The sequence below is a fragment of the Gambusia affinis genome, linkage group LG18 (genome assembly GCF_019740435.1).
Source record: "Gambusia affinis linkage group LG18, SWU_Gaff_1.0, whole genome shotgun sequence".
NCBI classification, from domain to species: Eukaryota; Metazoa; Chordata; class Actinopteri; order Cyprinodontiformes; family Poeciliidae; genus Gambusia; species Gambusia affinis.
The window spans coordinates 10,069,335-10,086,784 of record NC_057885.1 but is presented as its reverse complement, the minus strand read 5'-3'; the positions used below and the strand labels follow the sequence as shown (position 1 = coordinate 10,086,784).

The following is a 17,450-nucleotide window of genomic DNA, read 5'->3' as shown; positions in this document are numbered from 1 at the left end:
CCTTAGATTATTATTGATCCTAAAAACACAAGAATCCCTTTATGTTAGATTATGAAACTTAGATTGTTTTATTACCAGGAAGACCCGTTATGAAATGGAAAACTCGTTGCAGGGTTAATGATTGAGCTTTATGGGTTAATTGACATCTTGGCTTCCCCACTCTGTCTCTGACTCACACACACGGTCTAATGCGGTAGAAATAACCAACACCAAATGTTGCTATTTTATTTATTGATTCCAAGACGAAGGAAAAACAGAAATAGCCGTTAACAGTGAATATAAATGGAGTTTAATCTGCATGGAGATACACAGACGTAAGAATGGGAGTTCTTTCATGTAAACTAAAACAGTAAAAAGTTTGATAAAATACTGTAACTAAAAGCCCTTTATCAGCTTTCTATGGCTATATTCAATATTTGTGAGATTTTTAGCCACACAGTTTCAATAAATCCTCTGCTCACCTCAACCTGCTGTTTGCTTCATAGCAAGCAAATAGAAATAAACTGGAAGCGCTTACATTGCAAAGAGATTATATAATACGTGCTTAAGTATTTCAGAATATAACATACTGGGCTCGTTGCATGGTGCAATAGACAACTGTGGCTGAAACTCCCGTCCTGTTAACACATGCAATTAAAGTTCAGTCAGTTTTTTTTTTCTTTACTTTTCAGAGTTAGCCTGCCCCCTAGTGGCCAAATTACATTACTCAAAAATGGGACTTCAAGCAAAAATATTAAGTTGTTGATCGATCTTTATTATGCTACAGGTGAAAATGTGAGTTTTTTAAAATCTATTTTTGTCCGTACTTTCATGCATCAGACTAGAATTTCAATATGCTGAAACTATCACCTCTATTGATATGGATGATAAAGCTATTCTCATGGAAGTCTATATACTTTATACTTTATGTACTTTACTGTGCAGAAGTCTTCAGACAGCCCCTTCAGTCATGTTGTAACAGATTATAATCATTAACTAGGCCTGTCCCAATAAACAATAAACCAATTAATCGCATGATAAATTAAAAGTAACTCAATAATTTTGCTTGATTGATCATTTTTGTCCCTTTTCTCTCCTTTTTACTAAAAACTGAATGATAAAAGTCTTCAGTCTGGTGTTTTGGTTTCAACTTTTAAAGATAATTTTGTTCACAGAGGCTTCATATTTTCTTTTCTTTGTTATTTCTGTTGTTTTCTTTATTTATTTTGGATATTTGAAATTTCTTCCAGTTCCAATGTTTAAATGTTTATTAGAATTTAAATTTGACTGATCTTTGAGCTTTTATGCCATTATCACTATTATACCACTTAAAAATGTTCTTAAAACAACGTTATGGTTTAACATAATAAGTTCTAGGGCAATTTATCGTCCAGCAAAATGTGTTACTAAAACAGGCCTACATATAACGATAGTAAACCCATCACCAATACTTCCCCAAGCTTTCTGAAACTTTTCTCCAATTTCAGCATTTTTAGCTGAGTCTAAAGAAATCGAGGATGTTTTAAAGCTTGCTGGATGTTGTATCAGTGAATCTTCTGCTTCCTCTTCAGGTTTCGATGGTGATGGACGCCTGGCCGGAGACCTGTCTGAGACCAGAACAGTCCAGAGTAGCCATCACTCTGGTCTTGCCAGCCCTCTGTGGAGTAAACATCTCAGTCCAGGTCAGAGAGGAGCCGCCGGGGAGCAGACTGTGAACAGCAGAGTCTGAATTACAAACCGGACAGACCGGACTGCTTTAAAAAGACTGAGACGCATAAATCAGTAGCTTATCAATTTATCTCATAGCAATTTAGTAGCCAGGCAAAGTTATTTATAGGACAACAGAATATTATAAGAAGAAAAACTATTCAACATCTATTCTAAGGTTCTGTTGTATAAACGTTGTGGCTCGTTTAGTTTGATAGGTGTTACTATGAAGCCCAGATTTCTCCTTTGTGAATAGTTGTACAGTATGTTTAGCCAAAGAGTGTAGTCTGTAATTGCACTGGATTTGTGATGGTCTTCTAAACTGGAAAGAGATGACCATGCAGCAAAGGCTGCTGAAGACCGATGAGGACGCACTGCAAAAACACAACATCTTACCAAATATGTTTAGTTTCTAGTGCAAATATCTTTGTACACTTGACTCATTAGAAACTTTTCTACAAGGTATAACAACTTGTTTTAAGTCTACATAACTCCTTAATATTGCTGAAAATGGACTTGTTCCATTAGCAGATTATTTGACTTATAAGAAGACATTTGGCTCATGTTGTAAGTGAAATAATCTGCCAATGGAACCAGTACTTTTTGTCAATATTAAGGAATTACTAACTTAAAACTAGCTGCTACATCTTGCTGAAAAGTTCCTTGACGGTTAGTTTTGTCTTGTTTTCAATCTAATAAGTACAACTATTCTAGAAACTAGTCTAAAAATACTTGGCAAGACATCGTGTTTTTACAGTGTTCATCAGTGATACAGACCCAAATGCAAACGCAAACGCAATGCCAGCAGTTAATGAAGTGAGAAACTGAAGGTATAGATGGAGTTTATTTGTAGGAGAACTCATCTGCTTCCTCTGGGTCTCACCTGTAGTATCTGGATTTGAGCTCCATGACTCCGGGTCCTTCCATCCGGAGGTGGACGCTCTCAAGGTTGAAGGAGAAGGGGTTGGTAAACTGCACGCTGGCCATCATCTCTTCATTCACTCTGCCGCCGCCAGACACCTGAAGAAAACACACAGACGCCTCAGAAGGTAAACATGAAAGAGGTTTTCATCATAAAGAGGAAACTGTTCGGGGACGATGGTAGAGTTGGTGGTAAGAGTTGGCCCAACCCTGGAACCGGTGGGTGGCCGCTCCATCTCTCTCCGTTATTGTGTGATTGAGCAAAACATTTTGCTCGCCTTGCTGACGGTGCTGTTACCCACTTCTGTCAGACTGCCAGGGCAGCTGTGGCTATAATCTGAACCCCCAACAGATTGTGAATGTGTGTGTGAATGTAGCTCTTTAGTGTCCTCTAGACTTGAGGAAGTGCTATGCAAGTGCAGGCCATTATGAAGGATTGGCGCTGGATCAGCCAAAGGAAGAGTTGGTACCTCAACGGTGAGTTTGGGAGTGTGCAGGGTGACCACTTTCATGGCGGTGACGATACGGCCGGTTTCTTTGATCTTCCCAGTGACTATGAAGTTAAGGTTGGCCTGTTCCACCAGGTGGTCAAGATAGTCCCTCGACTCAATCGTCACCAACTTCTTCACACCTGCAACAGTCACAGTCAGACGTTTCTGTAACGATTACCATTAAGGTGTTGGCTTCTCTTCTTGTACTGGAAGAGTTCTTTATCCAGAATGAAAAAAAAAAACAACACATAAATGCAAATTTCAGAAAGCAGATTGCAGAAAACTGAATGCCTCTGGGGTAACTTCATGTTTGACCACTCTTCTTCTTGGCAGAATTTGCAATGCTGATTTAAATCCATTGGTTGTCTACCATGGACCTGGGCTTAGGGGTTATTTTTCAAGAGAGAAAGTCATTCCAAAAGCTTAACTTTAACCATTTCAGTACCAGTTTAAATGTCTATTTAAGAATATTGCCTTTTGAGAACAATGGGGTGGCAGCGTTTCCGGTGTTTAGATGTTGACTTGAGGAGAAGCTGAATAAATTGGAGGGGATCGTCCCTTTTTATTCCACTCACGATGTGTAATGCATCAATATTTGCCCCTTTTCTACTTTTATTATTGGTTATGTCCTAAATAGTGATGAGCCAGCCAGGAGGTTGCAACCCAGAGACATTAATTAAATAAGAAACTTGATCGATTACACCTGTAGGGTCAGGTACAACGTTGTGTTTGAAATCACTTTTTTACAGGTCTTTTTCAGACTTCATTATGTTCAACATTGGTACATTTGGGATCCACCTTACTATTTTGCTGTAAACATTTGCTACTATCTATAAAAGGTATTAATTTTTCTTATGAATTCCATTTAATATATGCAGTCAAAAATATCTCTTGTGTCTTGTGTTGTTATTTCACCCATTCGACTTTTGGGGTTCAGTGAGGAAAACCTAACTGGCTTATCACATATCCAATTACGTGTTAATTGTACAATCAACACAGCTAAAAATATTAAATATTTGCTTCCATTAGACAATATTTGATAGCTGTTCCTTCATAGAAGTAACCAGCAGCCGTTGGGTATCTGGTTACAGGTCGTACAGTTTGTTATGGTCTGGAAGAGATGCCTTGATTCCTCCAAACATACTTATGATACAACTTAAACTTTTAAGAGGTAATTTATCATCATATTAGTTAGAAATATGACCCTGTATGTATACTTTTGAAGCTGCATAGCAGAAAATCATTTCCTTTTCCCTCTTTTTTTGACACGCCAACCTGCATGCATCTTGTTCTTGTTTTTCGTGCCGCATTGCATCATCAATAGAAAGAAGAAGACGTATTTTCGTCTTCTGTGTCACTCTTGAGTCTCCTCTCCTGTCGTTTCTCTCTACTCACTCTTTTGGGCCGGAATGGTCACGGTGGGGGTCTTGAACAGGAACTCATTGCTGGAGACTCCGGTGTAATACACCACGCTCCCGCTGACGTAGGCCTCCACTGTGCGCTTCTGCAAGCTCTGGTTGACGAACTCCACATTGAACTCGAAGTCATCGCCGACGCTGATCTCCAGGGTGGGCAGGACCACGTTCACATCCGCCTCGGGGGGGCTGGACTTCTCCTGCTTGCAGCCGAACTCCTCTGCCTTTTCCAGGACAGTCCGCTCCTCTGGGCTTCCTGCATTCAATTGAGGTATTTCAGCACATGTGCAATTTTTCCTTTTGTCATATTAGAGCATTTGATTTTATGATTAAAGGGAAAAGGCAAAAGAAAAAGGAAGCCAAAAGCTAATCCTTTTCATTGATTTCATTTAGGACCTCACATCTGACAAACAAATCTGACTTAGATATGAACCGAAAAAATGAATCCGTCAACGGAGATGAAGCTTTTACCTTCACTTTTCCTGCTTACTTTGAGTCATTATGCGTCAAAGGTAAATTTATTCCTTGCGTTTTAGCTGTGATGGCTGGTTAGTTTTAAACTATCCTCACATTTGCCAGGAGTGAGGTCTGTGTGTTAAATCAGAAGCAGCAGCAGGGAAAAGCGGGTTCTGCTGCTTCGTTTAGCAGCAGCGCTCGTGTTCGACGTGGTCACTGACCTTCAGGAAACTTGTATTGATCGACGATGTCTCGACGGCCGTCGCTTCCCGCGGCTTTGGTCAAAACCATGCGACCCACGTGACTTTTGTTCACTTTGACCGGCTCCAGAGTCCCGTCATTCTTCCGCGAGTAAAACACGACGTCGCTGTTGACCTGCGAGGAGGAAAGGACAGGAAAACAAATAACCGGGTCCGACCCCTGCTGATCCGGCTGCTGGTCACAAAGTATGACAGGAGACAGATGATGGAAATACTTCCCTTTTGGTCGTGATTTCACAGAAAGTTTGAGTACTTCTCAAAGGCCGTAGTATTGCTGAACGAACTAACCTCAGCAAACACAAAGGGCGCATCAAATGGGAAGCAAATGTGTCCGTGTTTTATGGCCAGGACGGACGCAGGTCCACATCTGTACATCCCTTCAAGCAGCAGCAAAGACAACAATCAGCACGTTCACTTTCATATAGGGACAAAACATGCTTTTGTTGTATCACAAAGTGCTGCTGCACCTTCCACACTTACAGTCTCTCTGTAAAAAGCCTTAAATGACTGAATCCTTTATTGCAGTTTCAAAAGAAAAGCTAAGAAGGGGGAATCCACTGTTGGGGAGGTAAAACCAACATCTGTCTGAGGGTGGTGTGGTGGCGCAGGTGTTAAGCACAACCCACCTGGATGCAGCTGCCACAGGTTCGACTCCCTGCCTGGTGAACTTTCCGCATGTCTTTCTCCTTCTCTCATTACCCACTTTCCTGTGAATTCACTACCAAATAAAAGCCACTAGAGGCAATAAATCCTTTAAAACAATATCTGGAGTTTAAGGAGTTCCCTAAACTCAACTTGTCCTCCTAGATTTGGTCAGAGGAGATTAGGCCTCGTTTCAGTCAACTTTTCATTCTGTAATAAACGTCTTCATTACGTCTTATGATTAATTAATTGGGGTTGACTTTTGATATATTATTCCATGCTGCCCATTATGAACTATTAAGATCCACCTGCTGCTCTGAAAATGCAGTTCAAGTCAACAAAAAGTTATTTTGGTTTTAACTCAAAAATGAAAGTTTATGAAGTTGATTAACGACAACAGACAAGCTGTCAAAACATTGTTTTTTAAGTTCACTGTGAGTTTTAAATTTATGCTGCAATTTCAATCAATTTCACAATATGCCAGAAAAAACTGCCCTCACCTAGTTAAAGAGCACACATTTCTCTATTAATTTTACTCACAACGTAAAGTATGACTACTTATTCTACTTTAGAATAATTTAAATTCGTGCTTCCAATTACATGAACAAAATTTCAGATCTTTATTAAACGTCACAATGAATTCTGCTGAAAAACATTCAGTGTGAACAGGACGTTGTCCTCAAGCTTCACCAACTGTCAGTTGCATTAAAATAAACATTTGCCTCAATAACGTACAAGAGTCAGATCAACGCAACACGCTGACACCTCACTCACACGCAACACAGGATAAGCACTCTGGGACATACTTCCCACTCCTGTCTTTTTCTTCGTTCAGTTTTTGAAGTGCTGACTTAAAAAAACGCTGGTTCGTTCCAACTTTTGGAGGTTTGACCAAAAGTTGAAACAACTGGCAGTTTATCTTTCACAAACTGACACATGTAGCTTCAAAATCTAAAACTCTCTCACGAAGACAGTAGACTCAGCTAAATGCGGCTCAAATGTTTCACAGTGCTCAAAAGCTCGGCATTCTCCACCAAATTAATTAAGACTAGGGAAATACTCATTGAAAGAAACAGCTACTCTGACATCCGGTTGATTCAGTTATATTTTCAAGGCCAATAAATGTGGAAGGGCTGTACGTCAGTTTCGCATCGGGATCGTTTACCGTCGCTGGTTTCCTGAGGCGTTGCGTCCACAACCTGCCAGCCTCCGAAGCCTGGAGGGAGGTCCGGTCTGGACATGTAGCACTCGTTCCAGCAGTGATAGTTCCTGAGAAACACCGAAATGTTCAGAGTTGCAGAAAGTGTGAAAAGGTCTCACAGACTAACTGTGGAGCTTCCTTCCACAGTCGCGTCTGTCATCGCTGGTTTTCTCTACATGAGTAACCACAGAGTGAAAAGTTCAGCTCAAACATGTCCCATCTTCAAGAACGGGACTCTGGAAACCAAACGGTTTGAGATGAATATGAAGGCCTAATTATTATTGCATAAAAAAAAGACCATGAAACATTATGGTCTTGAATTGCTAATGAATGTGATTTGGAAACCCTGTAACATTGAGACAGGGTTTGGTACCAAAAACAAACCAGGGTTTGGTTTTGGTAGCAATATTATTTGATAACTCAAGTGACCTTAGTAGCCCTTTGGTATCAATTATTGACAATAAATTAACTTTGACATGTTGTTCCAGCACACGGATCTTTTCTTCCAACAAAAACTTCTTAATAAGGAAAACAGAAGAGAATAATTCATAAGTTAAACACTTAAGCAGGAGAATGGAGGCATGAAATGGGAAACGCTGGATTACAAATCTCTTCTGTTTTTGATTTCTTTTAATATTTAAGTGTCTAAAATCACCAAACACGTTTTAATATCAAACATGGCGTGAGTAAATACAAAGGTCAGTTTTGAAACAGACATACACAGACCTGAGTGTGACTCAAGAAATGGCATAAACCGGACCTGAATGACAACACAACGTAGGCTAACAGATCCTAAACAGCAACACGTCATGCCTCAATTTAAAGAAACGTAAAAACGGACATGAAAGGGAGCATTTGGTACCAGATGGAGTCCTTGGTGCGCCTTCGATCGATTCTGCCGTTGTCGTCCAGAATTATGTCCAACTTCAGGTTCCCGTCGTTGTCGTGAGCAGAGTAGTAGTTGGTGACCACTCTGGATGGGATGCCCAGACAGCGCAGGACTGAAACACAGAAACGTGAGCGAACCTTAACAAATATCGACGTCATCCATTGCCTTTCTCAACTTCTGATTTCAGTACAGAAGGTGCCAAAAGTAGGCGTAAAATGCCCCTAAATTTCTAAAATGTGTTTTGCTTGAGATGCATTCTGCATTTGTTGGAAAAATCTTTTGTTTACCAGCTTGTTGCTCTTGCTTGAGTAGTTCTTACTTGAAAATGAGTCCAATGAAATCACAATTACTTTTTATAAAATGTTGAAGCGAAATGATCTTTTACATAATTTATATAACCGACACAAACTGCATTTCTCTCAGTGTTCAGCTGCAGTTTCTGATGTTTTCATATATGACTCAGTGAAGACTTTGGTACTAATACCACGGTATTCATTCTGGTGGAGATCTAATGGAATAAAAAAACAAACATTGGATTGGCCAACCCAACGTGAGATCTCTAAACCAAGATCTCACAGGAATTGAAGACAGCAGCGTAGACCCAGCACTGAGCGTAGCACACGGGCATCTTGCTGCCGGAGTAGCTGAGCAGGATGTCGGTGCTGCCGGTCCAGGAAGTGGGCGCCACTCCGTAGGTGTAGTCGCCGCTCCAGTTCCCCACCAGCACGCCGTCGTCGTCACGTGAGTTCAACTACGAGAGAAAACTACCTGGTTTTTAACGTTTCAACAACACATTTGGGCTTATGTCAAATTTTTGAATTTTGCAACTGGTGACGTTTTTTTTTTTTTTTTTTAAACTCCTCACCATGGCAGAGGCCTTTCTGGTCACCTTTATGGGGTCGCCTCTGTTGGTGATTGGCATTTCAGACCGATCCATGATGTACAGACAGGCATCTAGAACTCCATAGTTGAACTATGAGGTAAAAAAATACAAATTAAACCATTTAAACAATCAATGGAATACATTCTCTCTTACCTGTCCATAGTTCCAGTTTCTCTCGGACACGTCGTCATAAGCGCCGTGATAGATGATCCCCAACTCGTTCATCACGCACTCCTGCCTCTCTGCCTCGTCGTCCAGAAACACAGCATCATCTACAAGATAAAAAACAAGAAGTCTTAAGAGAATTCAAAATCCCACCTGCAACGTTTCGATCTAAACGAACCTGCTGCCCAAGGATTGAAGAGGATGTATAAATCTCTGCTGTTGTCCCGCTTCGTCCTACGAATGCCAAAGGGGGTCTGCACTGCAATGTACATGTGATACTTTCCCACAATGCAGTTGGCTGCCGGCGTGATGCCCATGGTGACCACGTTGTCGTTGGTCTGTATGACGCGACCGCCCCAGGAGCTCTGACGGGTCTTGGTGGGAAACACAGGAAGGTAGGTCCCCTTGCTGTACTGAGGGTCGGCGCCTGAGATAAAGCAAGAAGCATCAGCAAGTTTTTGTTGCATTCCCACCCACAACTACTGGTACGATTACCAAACCAATTTAAAAGGTATTCAGATGAATTCGTCTTCCATTGTTCAAACAAGACCTCAAACTAAGAATCGTTTAGTCAGTGGGGAATACAAGGCTGAAATACACGGAGAGAGCGCTTGTTGAACAAGCTTGTCCTCTTGATCGACCAGAAAGTACCCGGCCCACTTTTCTGCTCTTTTCTCTTTAGCTTACCCAAAGGATTTTCAATACTTTCAAGATTCATTGTAGTTATTTACACTTTTGATGGTGGGACAGAAAGGCCTAATTCCTCCCTCCCTCACACACACAGCATTTGGTGTATAACTGTTGCTATGGAGACTCAAGAGACCCCAAGTTACCACTCTCTGCAGTAGTTCTCTAAACTTGTAGAGTATTTTAAAGCCTCTTATTATCCTCGTCCCTGTAATGGTAAGATAGACTCAGGAACTTATCTAGTCTTGCTGGTATAAATTCGAGTTCATCTCTCTGATTGCAGATGTGGCTAAATTAAGGTCTAGAGGGAACTGTGTTCCATCTGACTGAATTGGAAGATTTTTGGGTTGTTTTTTTTTGCCATGAATGTTTGACCACTGTAACTCAGTTTCTGAAAAATCCATCCAGCAACGAGACTTCTAGCTGGAAATGTCTCACCGATGACAAACTCCACGGCAAACTTGTCCTCGTTAGGTTTGTAAGCACGATTGAAGGTGATCTTGATCTGGAACTCTTGACCTCGGCGGACGATGAGATTTTCGCAGTGGTACAGGTTGGTGCGGTGGTCGCTCTTGTTGGTTTCGTCTCGCCTCCTCATCATGTCCACATCCCAGATGTCCAGGAATTCTGCAATGGACAGAAACACGCAGAGCAGAAAGCAACCAGCCTTAAAATGTGGAGTGAAGATACCGAGGAGCACTGAGAAAAAGAAGAAAATTGTGTAGCAAGGCAATTTTTTGCTGCTCAAATTGACTTGTTGGTGCAGTCTTAAAAGTTTTTTTTCATTCTCCAAGGGAACAATAAACTTTTGAAGTTAAATATTGATTCAGAAACTGAATACGAAATTCCAGTAAGTGTTTCATAAACTTCCGTCACATCTGGAACCCACAGCAGGAAGTCTGCTCATGTTATCCAGTTTGCACGTCACTCACCCATCAATCGTGTCCAGAAACGAATAAACAATATGCAGGACAAATAAACACATATTGTCATCTAAAGCAAACGACTTTTATCAATAAAATGTCTTGAGAAGGCAGTCGTCTGATTCCTGAATCAAACATTCCTCTCTCTGACATTTTAAGCCGAGCGTACGTTCGTGTGTGTTCCTGACGTCGGTTGCCAATAGTTACGGCCCCTCACCTGTCAGAGGAGGGTATCCTCTCGGACCCGGTGCAACAAAGTATTCTAATTCTGGGATGTCGGCTGTCTCAAAGTTGTCGCTGTCCGTGGGGCCTGACGCTCGGCCCCGGATGCCCACCTTGGGAGGACGTCCGGCGGGGGGAGCGGGGGCAGCGGAAGGGGTCGGGGCAGCGGAAGGGGTCGGGGCATCGACCTGGTCGGACATTTTGACGATTTCTTGAAGCGCTGTCTTCCTGAGAGAGAGAGAGAGAGAGAGAGAGAGAGAGAGAGAGAGAGAGCAGAATTATCCACACTGAATTATCCACTCACTCTGCTGACAGCATGTTATATGACTTATAATTGGGTCGCTGCAATGAAATTTTAAAGCCCAGAGCTGGATTTGTTGTGGAAGAGAGGACGAGCGGGAGCAGCGCTTAGCTTTAGCGTTGAAGCAAGCGGCGCAATAATTGCTCTTTCCAGTGGTTTTCATTTACATGTGGTCACCGTGTGTGTTTGCGGTTCTGCCGGAGGGGAGTTTACAGCCACTGCTTTTCCTGTGAGCTGCAGGAAAACACCGCTAGCGTTTAGCAACAAGTATGCTATTGTGTGTTTTTATGTGTGGTTGAAGCAGAGTATACTGCTGCTGAGCTTCAAGAAACAGACTATCTTTTTCATTTTCATTTCATTTGTAGTGATATGAGAATATATTTTGGGTATTTTAGAAACGTATGTGTCCCTTCCATTTCTTCCCAATAAGGTATGTAAACCATTAAAAGCTGTCATTGCTATGCATCAATACTGGAGGCATATTTAGCAAAGCTCTATGCAACACTGCTGCCATTATTGTTTGCATAAATGTTTTACAACAAGACCGGTACCAGAACTTGTTCAACTCAACTCAAAGGAATTTTCAAATGCTACTTTTCTCACTTCCTGCAGCAGCTTGTTGCACCGGAGTGGAAGTGGATTGTTTTGTCCATGAGTTTGGTTTTTGACTGAGCAGCACAAAGCAGTACATAATTGTGAAATAAAAGAGCACACCGTTTTCAAAATGTCCAATAAATAAAAACTTCATTGCATCACTCTTGACAGCAGACGAGTCTCTTTGGAAAGCCAGAAGTCTCTTTATGGAGCAATTTGTTGTCCTGTGTGGCAACCAGTGATGGCATAGTTACTTTGAAAAAGTAACTTTAATCGGACTACTGATTGCTCCTTGAAAAAGTAACTTAGTTATATTACTGACTACTTGATTTGGAAAATAACTAAGTTACACTAAAAGTAACTTTTTAGTTACTTTCAGCAGCTGAACAACAACACTCCGCCTCCTGTGAAAATAACATTGAGCTTTGCCAATACTTTTTTGTAAGTTATTTTATAATGGTAACATCAACAATGTGTCTCCACTGATAAGGGTGAACTGAAGAGGATATTGTAGAAAAAACAAAAAAATCAAAAATGTGACTGATTTGTGTGGTCCACTGTTGTCTGGAAAACTCTAAGAAGGATTTTAAAGCCCCCCCTCCCCCCAGCCTCCAGGTTCAGCGTTACAGCCCTGCATTTGGTGTCACAGCACAGAGCTCCTCCTGCAGCTCCACAGCTCAGATGGCTGCACAGATTTGTGACACTAATCTTAATATTAAGAATCATAATGGCGTTAACTTGCCATTATAGTTATTGGCAACTACGGACACGTTTATTCGTGGCTGTTTTCACGTTTATTGCGCTGTTCATATTGGTCTCGATGTTTGCAGTTTTCTGGAGCGCAACGCGAAGCTCGACGTCATTCAGAGGTAACACATTAACTTGACATTAACAAAGACACAGCGGGACGGATCATCTGGGAAATGATGGACAGGGAGAGACTGAGTAAAACTACCTTAATGACGGACAAATTCTGGGATTTATTATGAGTCTCTGCTTATTTCCAAACCCAAATGAGCAACTTCACGTTCAAAAACGAGCCCAAAAAGGCGCAACCCGCCGCTCATTAAATTTGCAAGCGACTTTAAAAAATGAAGCCCAAAGCCGCTTATAATAATGGGACTTGTCGACAGAAACTCAAAATAGTTCCAGTTTTTCCACCAACAAAATGCGCATCTCCCTCCATTGTTTACATTTCTGTCGCATAGAGACGTCGGTCACTCGACAAGACACGTAGAGGAAATACGATTAAATAACAAAAGAAGATAGTAACGCAAAAATGATTTTGAGAAGTAACTGTAGTCTGACTACTGGATTTGAAGTAGCAACGCGTTAGATTACTCGTTACTGAAAAAAGTGGTCCGACGTCGGTAACGCGTTACAAATTAACGCGTTACTGACGTCACTGATGGCAACCCCAGTCAACCCCACAATATTTGGTTCTGCTAATTAAAATTAGGCTTTTATTCAATCAATCAATCAATCAAATTTTATTTGTATAGCACATTTCAGCAGCAAGGCATTTCAAAGTGCTTTACACCAAATCAAACACAAAAATACAATGCAACATAGAATCAACAATCAAAACACAACATTAAATCAGATTCCGTCAATAAATTTGTAATTGATTACGTTTCAAATACAACTCTAAACAAGTGGGTTTTTAGTTGAGATTTAAAGGAAGTCAGTGTTTCAGCTGTTTTACAGTTTTCTGGAAGTTTGTTCCAGATTTGTGGAGCATAGATGCTAAATGCTGAATCGTTATGAATAACGATTCATGAATCGTTTTTAACAAACTGAAGGCGTTTTGTCTGTTATCCGCTCTGCCAAAGCATCCCACAGAGCCCACATCTGTGGTTCTGGTGTGTGTGTATATGTGTGTGTGTGTGTGTGCGTGCGTGTGTGTGTGTGTGTGTGTTTTTTTTTGTTTTTTTTTTAAAAACCCAGAGCTCTCGCTGTGTTAAATGGTGACGGATGCAGCCGGACGTCGTCCCAAACCTCTCTCCGTGTCACACCCACATTATGCAACAGCTGCTCCGGCTCCCAGCCAGGTGTTTTTGCCCCAGCAGCTGGAAGCTGAGAGCGCTGCCCCTGCATGAGATGAAAACAGCTTTTTATTTATTTGATGGTTTTCTCCAAACTTGGAACGCGCTCCCGTCGTCGTCAAAGCTGCAGCTCCATGCGCTCCCGGCCTCCTCTGCCAGCTGGAAGCATGGGAAGCCCGTGTGGGCGGAGGTCATTTTAGCCGTATTTCATATTGCTCTTGTTGAATAACACTGAGTACACAGTTGCTCTTTGTTTAGTGTGTCCACAGAACGGGTTATGGTTGAGTACGTCAGTATTTTCAATCACCATACATGGTCAATTTTGGGGATTTTTGGTTTAACCTGAAATCACAAAACTTTGTTCCTGTGAGCTGGAATGGCCGCTTACCGGAAATACTGCATAGGAGAACAAATTGTTGGGCAAATTTATCAAACCGTTTGAACAGAATAAATGAGTGCAAATCAGAGTTTGCATGTCGGTTCAATTAAACTGTGCAAAAGAGGAAAATGTGCTTTGGAAGCCATGAAGATCCTGAGATCATCCTGAGCATGACTGAAGCAGCGCTTGGCTAAAGCTTCTTCCCAAGCTCGGGTTTTGTTTGACACCGTTTTACCGTTTCCTCACAGCCGTTTATCTTCAGGTCACAGTGGAAGTTCAGTAGAAGAAAGTCAGGACAAAGCAGGAGAGACGTGGGAAGAAAAAATAAAAATGAGCTCGCTGCTGTGGTTTTCATCAGAGAAAGCAAGAGAAGAGTGGGCGTGTGGGAAGTCCGCAACTCTCCAGGTCTGCATGTGTGTTTGTTTTATCTCTAACACTGACAATCATTTAAAATACCCAGGTGGTAGTAAAAACAACCCCCACGTCACTGTTGTCCTTTGAGGGTTTGGTTTTGCTTTCCTGGGTTTGTTTTTATTTTTTCCTGATCCCTGTGCGTCTTTTGTGTTTTCATTTGTCATTAAGCCTCGTTTGTCTTCCTCGTTCTACTTTTGTCGGATCTCCTTGTTAAATGATGTCATTTCTCCTTTATGTCTCTTATATCGTCTCTCACTTTTTCTTCCAAGTTAATCTCATATATTTCCATTTTGGTTTTCCAGTTGTTCCTCCGTGTTGCCACTAGTTTTCTTTAATATTGCAACAAACAAGACAGATGTGTGTGTGTGTGTGCGTGTGTGTGTGTGGGTGTGTGTGTGTGTTTATCTGCATGTAAATGGTGGTTCATAAAATGCAGAGATAAAGGAAATAGCATACACAAAAGATGTGCAAAAGGTTGACCAAATAGTAACTTTGTGAATCGATCCCTCTGATTTTTGCACATTTTCCTCTCAAAAAAAACCTTTAAGTTCATATATATATATATATATATATATATATATATATATATATATATATATATATATATATATATATATATATATATATATATATATATATATATATTCAGAAGTGGCATCTAAATATAAGATAAGTAAGATTTTATATCCATCTGATATTACTGAGTGATTTCAGTCAGATTTAATTTTCTATCTTTGGCAGCTTTCTGGAATCTCCGATGATTTTATTTAGAGTCTACTATAAAAAATAACCTTATAGCATAATTGTATTTTTCAGCTGTTCATAAAGTTGAGACGTTTAGAGAAAAAAAAAACAAAAAACAGTGAAAGCTTGTTATTTCCAACCCAAACCAAAATCTACCTGGACTGAGATGCTGATCTGTCAGTATTTAGGATTGTGGCAAAAATAGTTTTCATTTTTGGCGTTTAATGGAAGGATTAATTCTACAGTTACTAAAGTCAAACAAGGACAGCATAGTGTTAGACAGGACGGAAACATTTCAGACTGTTTTACAATCAGCTGCTGCTAAAGTGTCGATGCGCTCCCTTGAAGAACGTTTTCATACAAATTCATTTTTAAGCTTCAATTTAGGCTGAACGAAAAAAACACACATTCCTGCAGGAAATATTTGTTTGATTTCTGTCTCTTTTTTGAACCGTCAGATTTTTATCCATTGATCTCCACTAAAATTGTTCATAAAACAATTTTGATAAAAAAGAAGTATTTGCGCCAACTTGACTAGATTTATTGGGTGAAGTTTTCCATCATAAAACTCATCCACCCACGGTCCCTCGCAGAGAAGAGACAGGGAAAAAAAAGAGAAAGAAACACAGTTCCTTCACCGCAGAGCATCTGCCCTGAATTAAACATTAAACACATACTGAGTTTCACAATTCAAGATGAGGAATGTCTGCTTTTACTGCTGTAATAAGATGCCATTCTTTGGATATTACTGCTGTCTCCTGAAATTCATTTTGTATTTCATTATCAGAGGAAGAATTCCCATGAAAATGTCGCTGTTTGGCGTTAATATGGCTCACGGAAACACTAAACATCTCATCCTGCTCCTGTAGAGTCGTTTCAGCCACGTTAAGTACGAGTAATTTAATTTGCATCCTCCGGTGAGGCAGCAGTGAAATATGAAACCACCAAACTTGCAGCAAAGTAAAGTCTCTTACCTACCAGTCAGGCTTTAAGGAGTTTGATGCACCTCGGCCGGAGTTGTAGAAGCTGCTGAAGGGTGGAGCTGATCTGCTGCTGCTCCATCCAGGACTCTTCTGCTGCTGCTTATAAACCCAACGAGAGCCAAGGAAGAGGTCCAAGTGTGTGTTTGCGTGTGTTTGTGTGTGGAGTCGTCCACTGTTTGCGGCAGGATGTGGGTGGTGCCGTCTCTGGATAAACCCCCCACCGCCAGCCTCAGACCGAGAAACTCACTCAGATAAAGTTTGTGACTTTGACTTATTTTGGGACTCCGCTGTCTTTCCTTGATGTGGTTTTCTGTACCAGTAGGACTGGGCCATTTGTGCAATGAAACACAGACTGATTACAGCAGTTGTACTGGGACGAAACGATAAGCAGAATCTGGAAAATTTCCCCTCATAAATTACTTGAACGCAACAAAATATTTTATGCGCAAAATACACAATAACGTTAAGAAATGAATCCAAATTCTGCCCAACTCCACAAGGATCAAGAGTATATTGAAGAATATAGTCCTGATATTTGCTCCATCCAGTTGAACAGGGTGGAAATTGTTTCCCATTTCTGGGCCTCATTAAGGCAGGTGAATAAAGAAATATGTCCAAAGGTCTCGATTTACAAGTCGATATTCATTCCTACCCTCATCAATGGTCAAAGGATTCAGGCAGTGACCGAAAAGCATGAGAATGTGGATGCAGGTGTGACCTGCTGCTGTGACATGCGGCGCCAGAGCTGTGCGAGAATATGAAAGGATCTGGGGTCTTGAAAAGAGATCTCCTCGTTTAATCTGACTGACCTCGACCTTTGTTGCAAACGAGACCTGCGGCTGTAACTGCGACGAAATGTTGGTTCTACTAAACGTTGATTCACTGGAGTCTAAATGCACGACAACGTTTTCTCCTTCCACTTCACAGTACTGAGCTGCTTTGTGTTGGTAGTTCACAAAAAAAAACTACATAAAAGTTTTTGATTATGACCTGAATTTTTATTTATTTATTTATTTTTTTTGAAGAAGAAGAAGTCCAAGTGGTACAAATACTTCCTGAGTGATTGCACAAGCTGTCCTCCTCTCGACTTCCTGAATGTGCTGCTTGATACTTCCGTACAACTCAAGTGTTTGCATGAATAAACGACCC

At 41.0% G+C, this 17,450-nt stretch overlaps 1 protein-coding gene across 3 annotated transcripts; it reads right to left on the bottom strand.

The window, feature by feature from the left end:
- Positions 1–267: 267 nt before the first annotated feature.
- On the bottom strand, positions 268–16,422 carry f13a1b (coagulation factor XIII, A1 polypeptide b). Of its 3 annotated transcripts, none has more exons than XM_044097361.1 (15): positions 16,297–16,422; positions 10,837–11,069; positions 10,135–10,323; positions 9,188–9,436; positions 8,998–9,116; positions 8,827–8,934; positions 8,538–8,712; positions 7,935–8,073; positions 7,037–7,140; positions 5,518–5,606; positions 5,191–5,344; positions 4,494–4,769; positions 3,078–3,238; positions 2,570–2,706; positions 268–1,688 (listed from the first exon to the last, which is right to left on the bottom strand). In XM_044097361.1, the coding sequence occupies exons 2-15, from the start codon at positions 11,039–11,041 to the stop codon at positions 1,547–1,549; spliced, it is 2,247 nt and encodes a 748-aa protein (XP_043953296.1). In that variant the 5' UTR covers positions 11,042–11,069; positions 16,297–16,422; the 3' UTR covers positions 268–1,546. The 3 variants fall into 3 exon arrangements, with proteins under 3 accessions (XP_043953296.1, XP_043953295.1, XP_043953297.1); XM_044097360.1 differs by having other exon boundaries at positions 10,837–11,065; positions 16,297–16,370; XM_044097362.1 differs by lacking the exons at positions 10,837–11,069; positions 16,297–16,422 and adding an exon at positions 10,629–10,749.
- Positions 16,423–17,450: the final 1,028 nt, after the last annotated feature.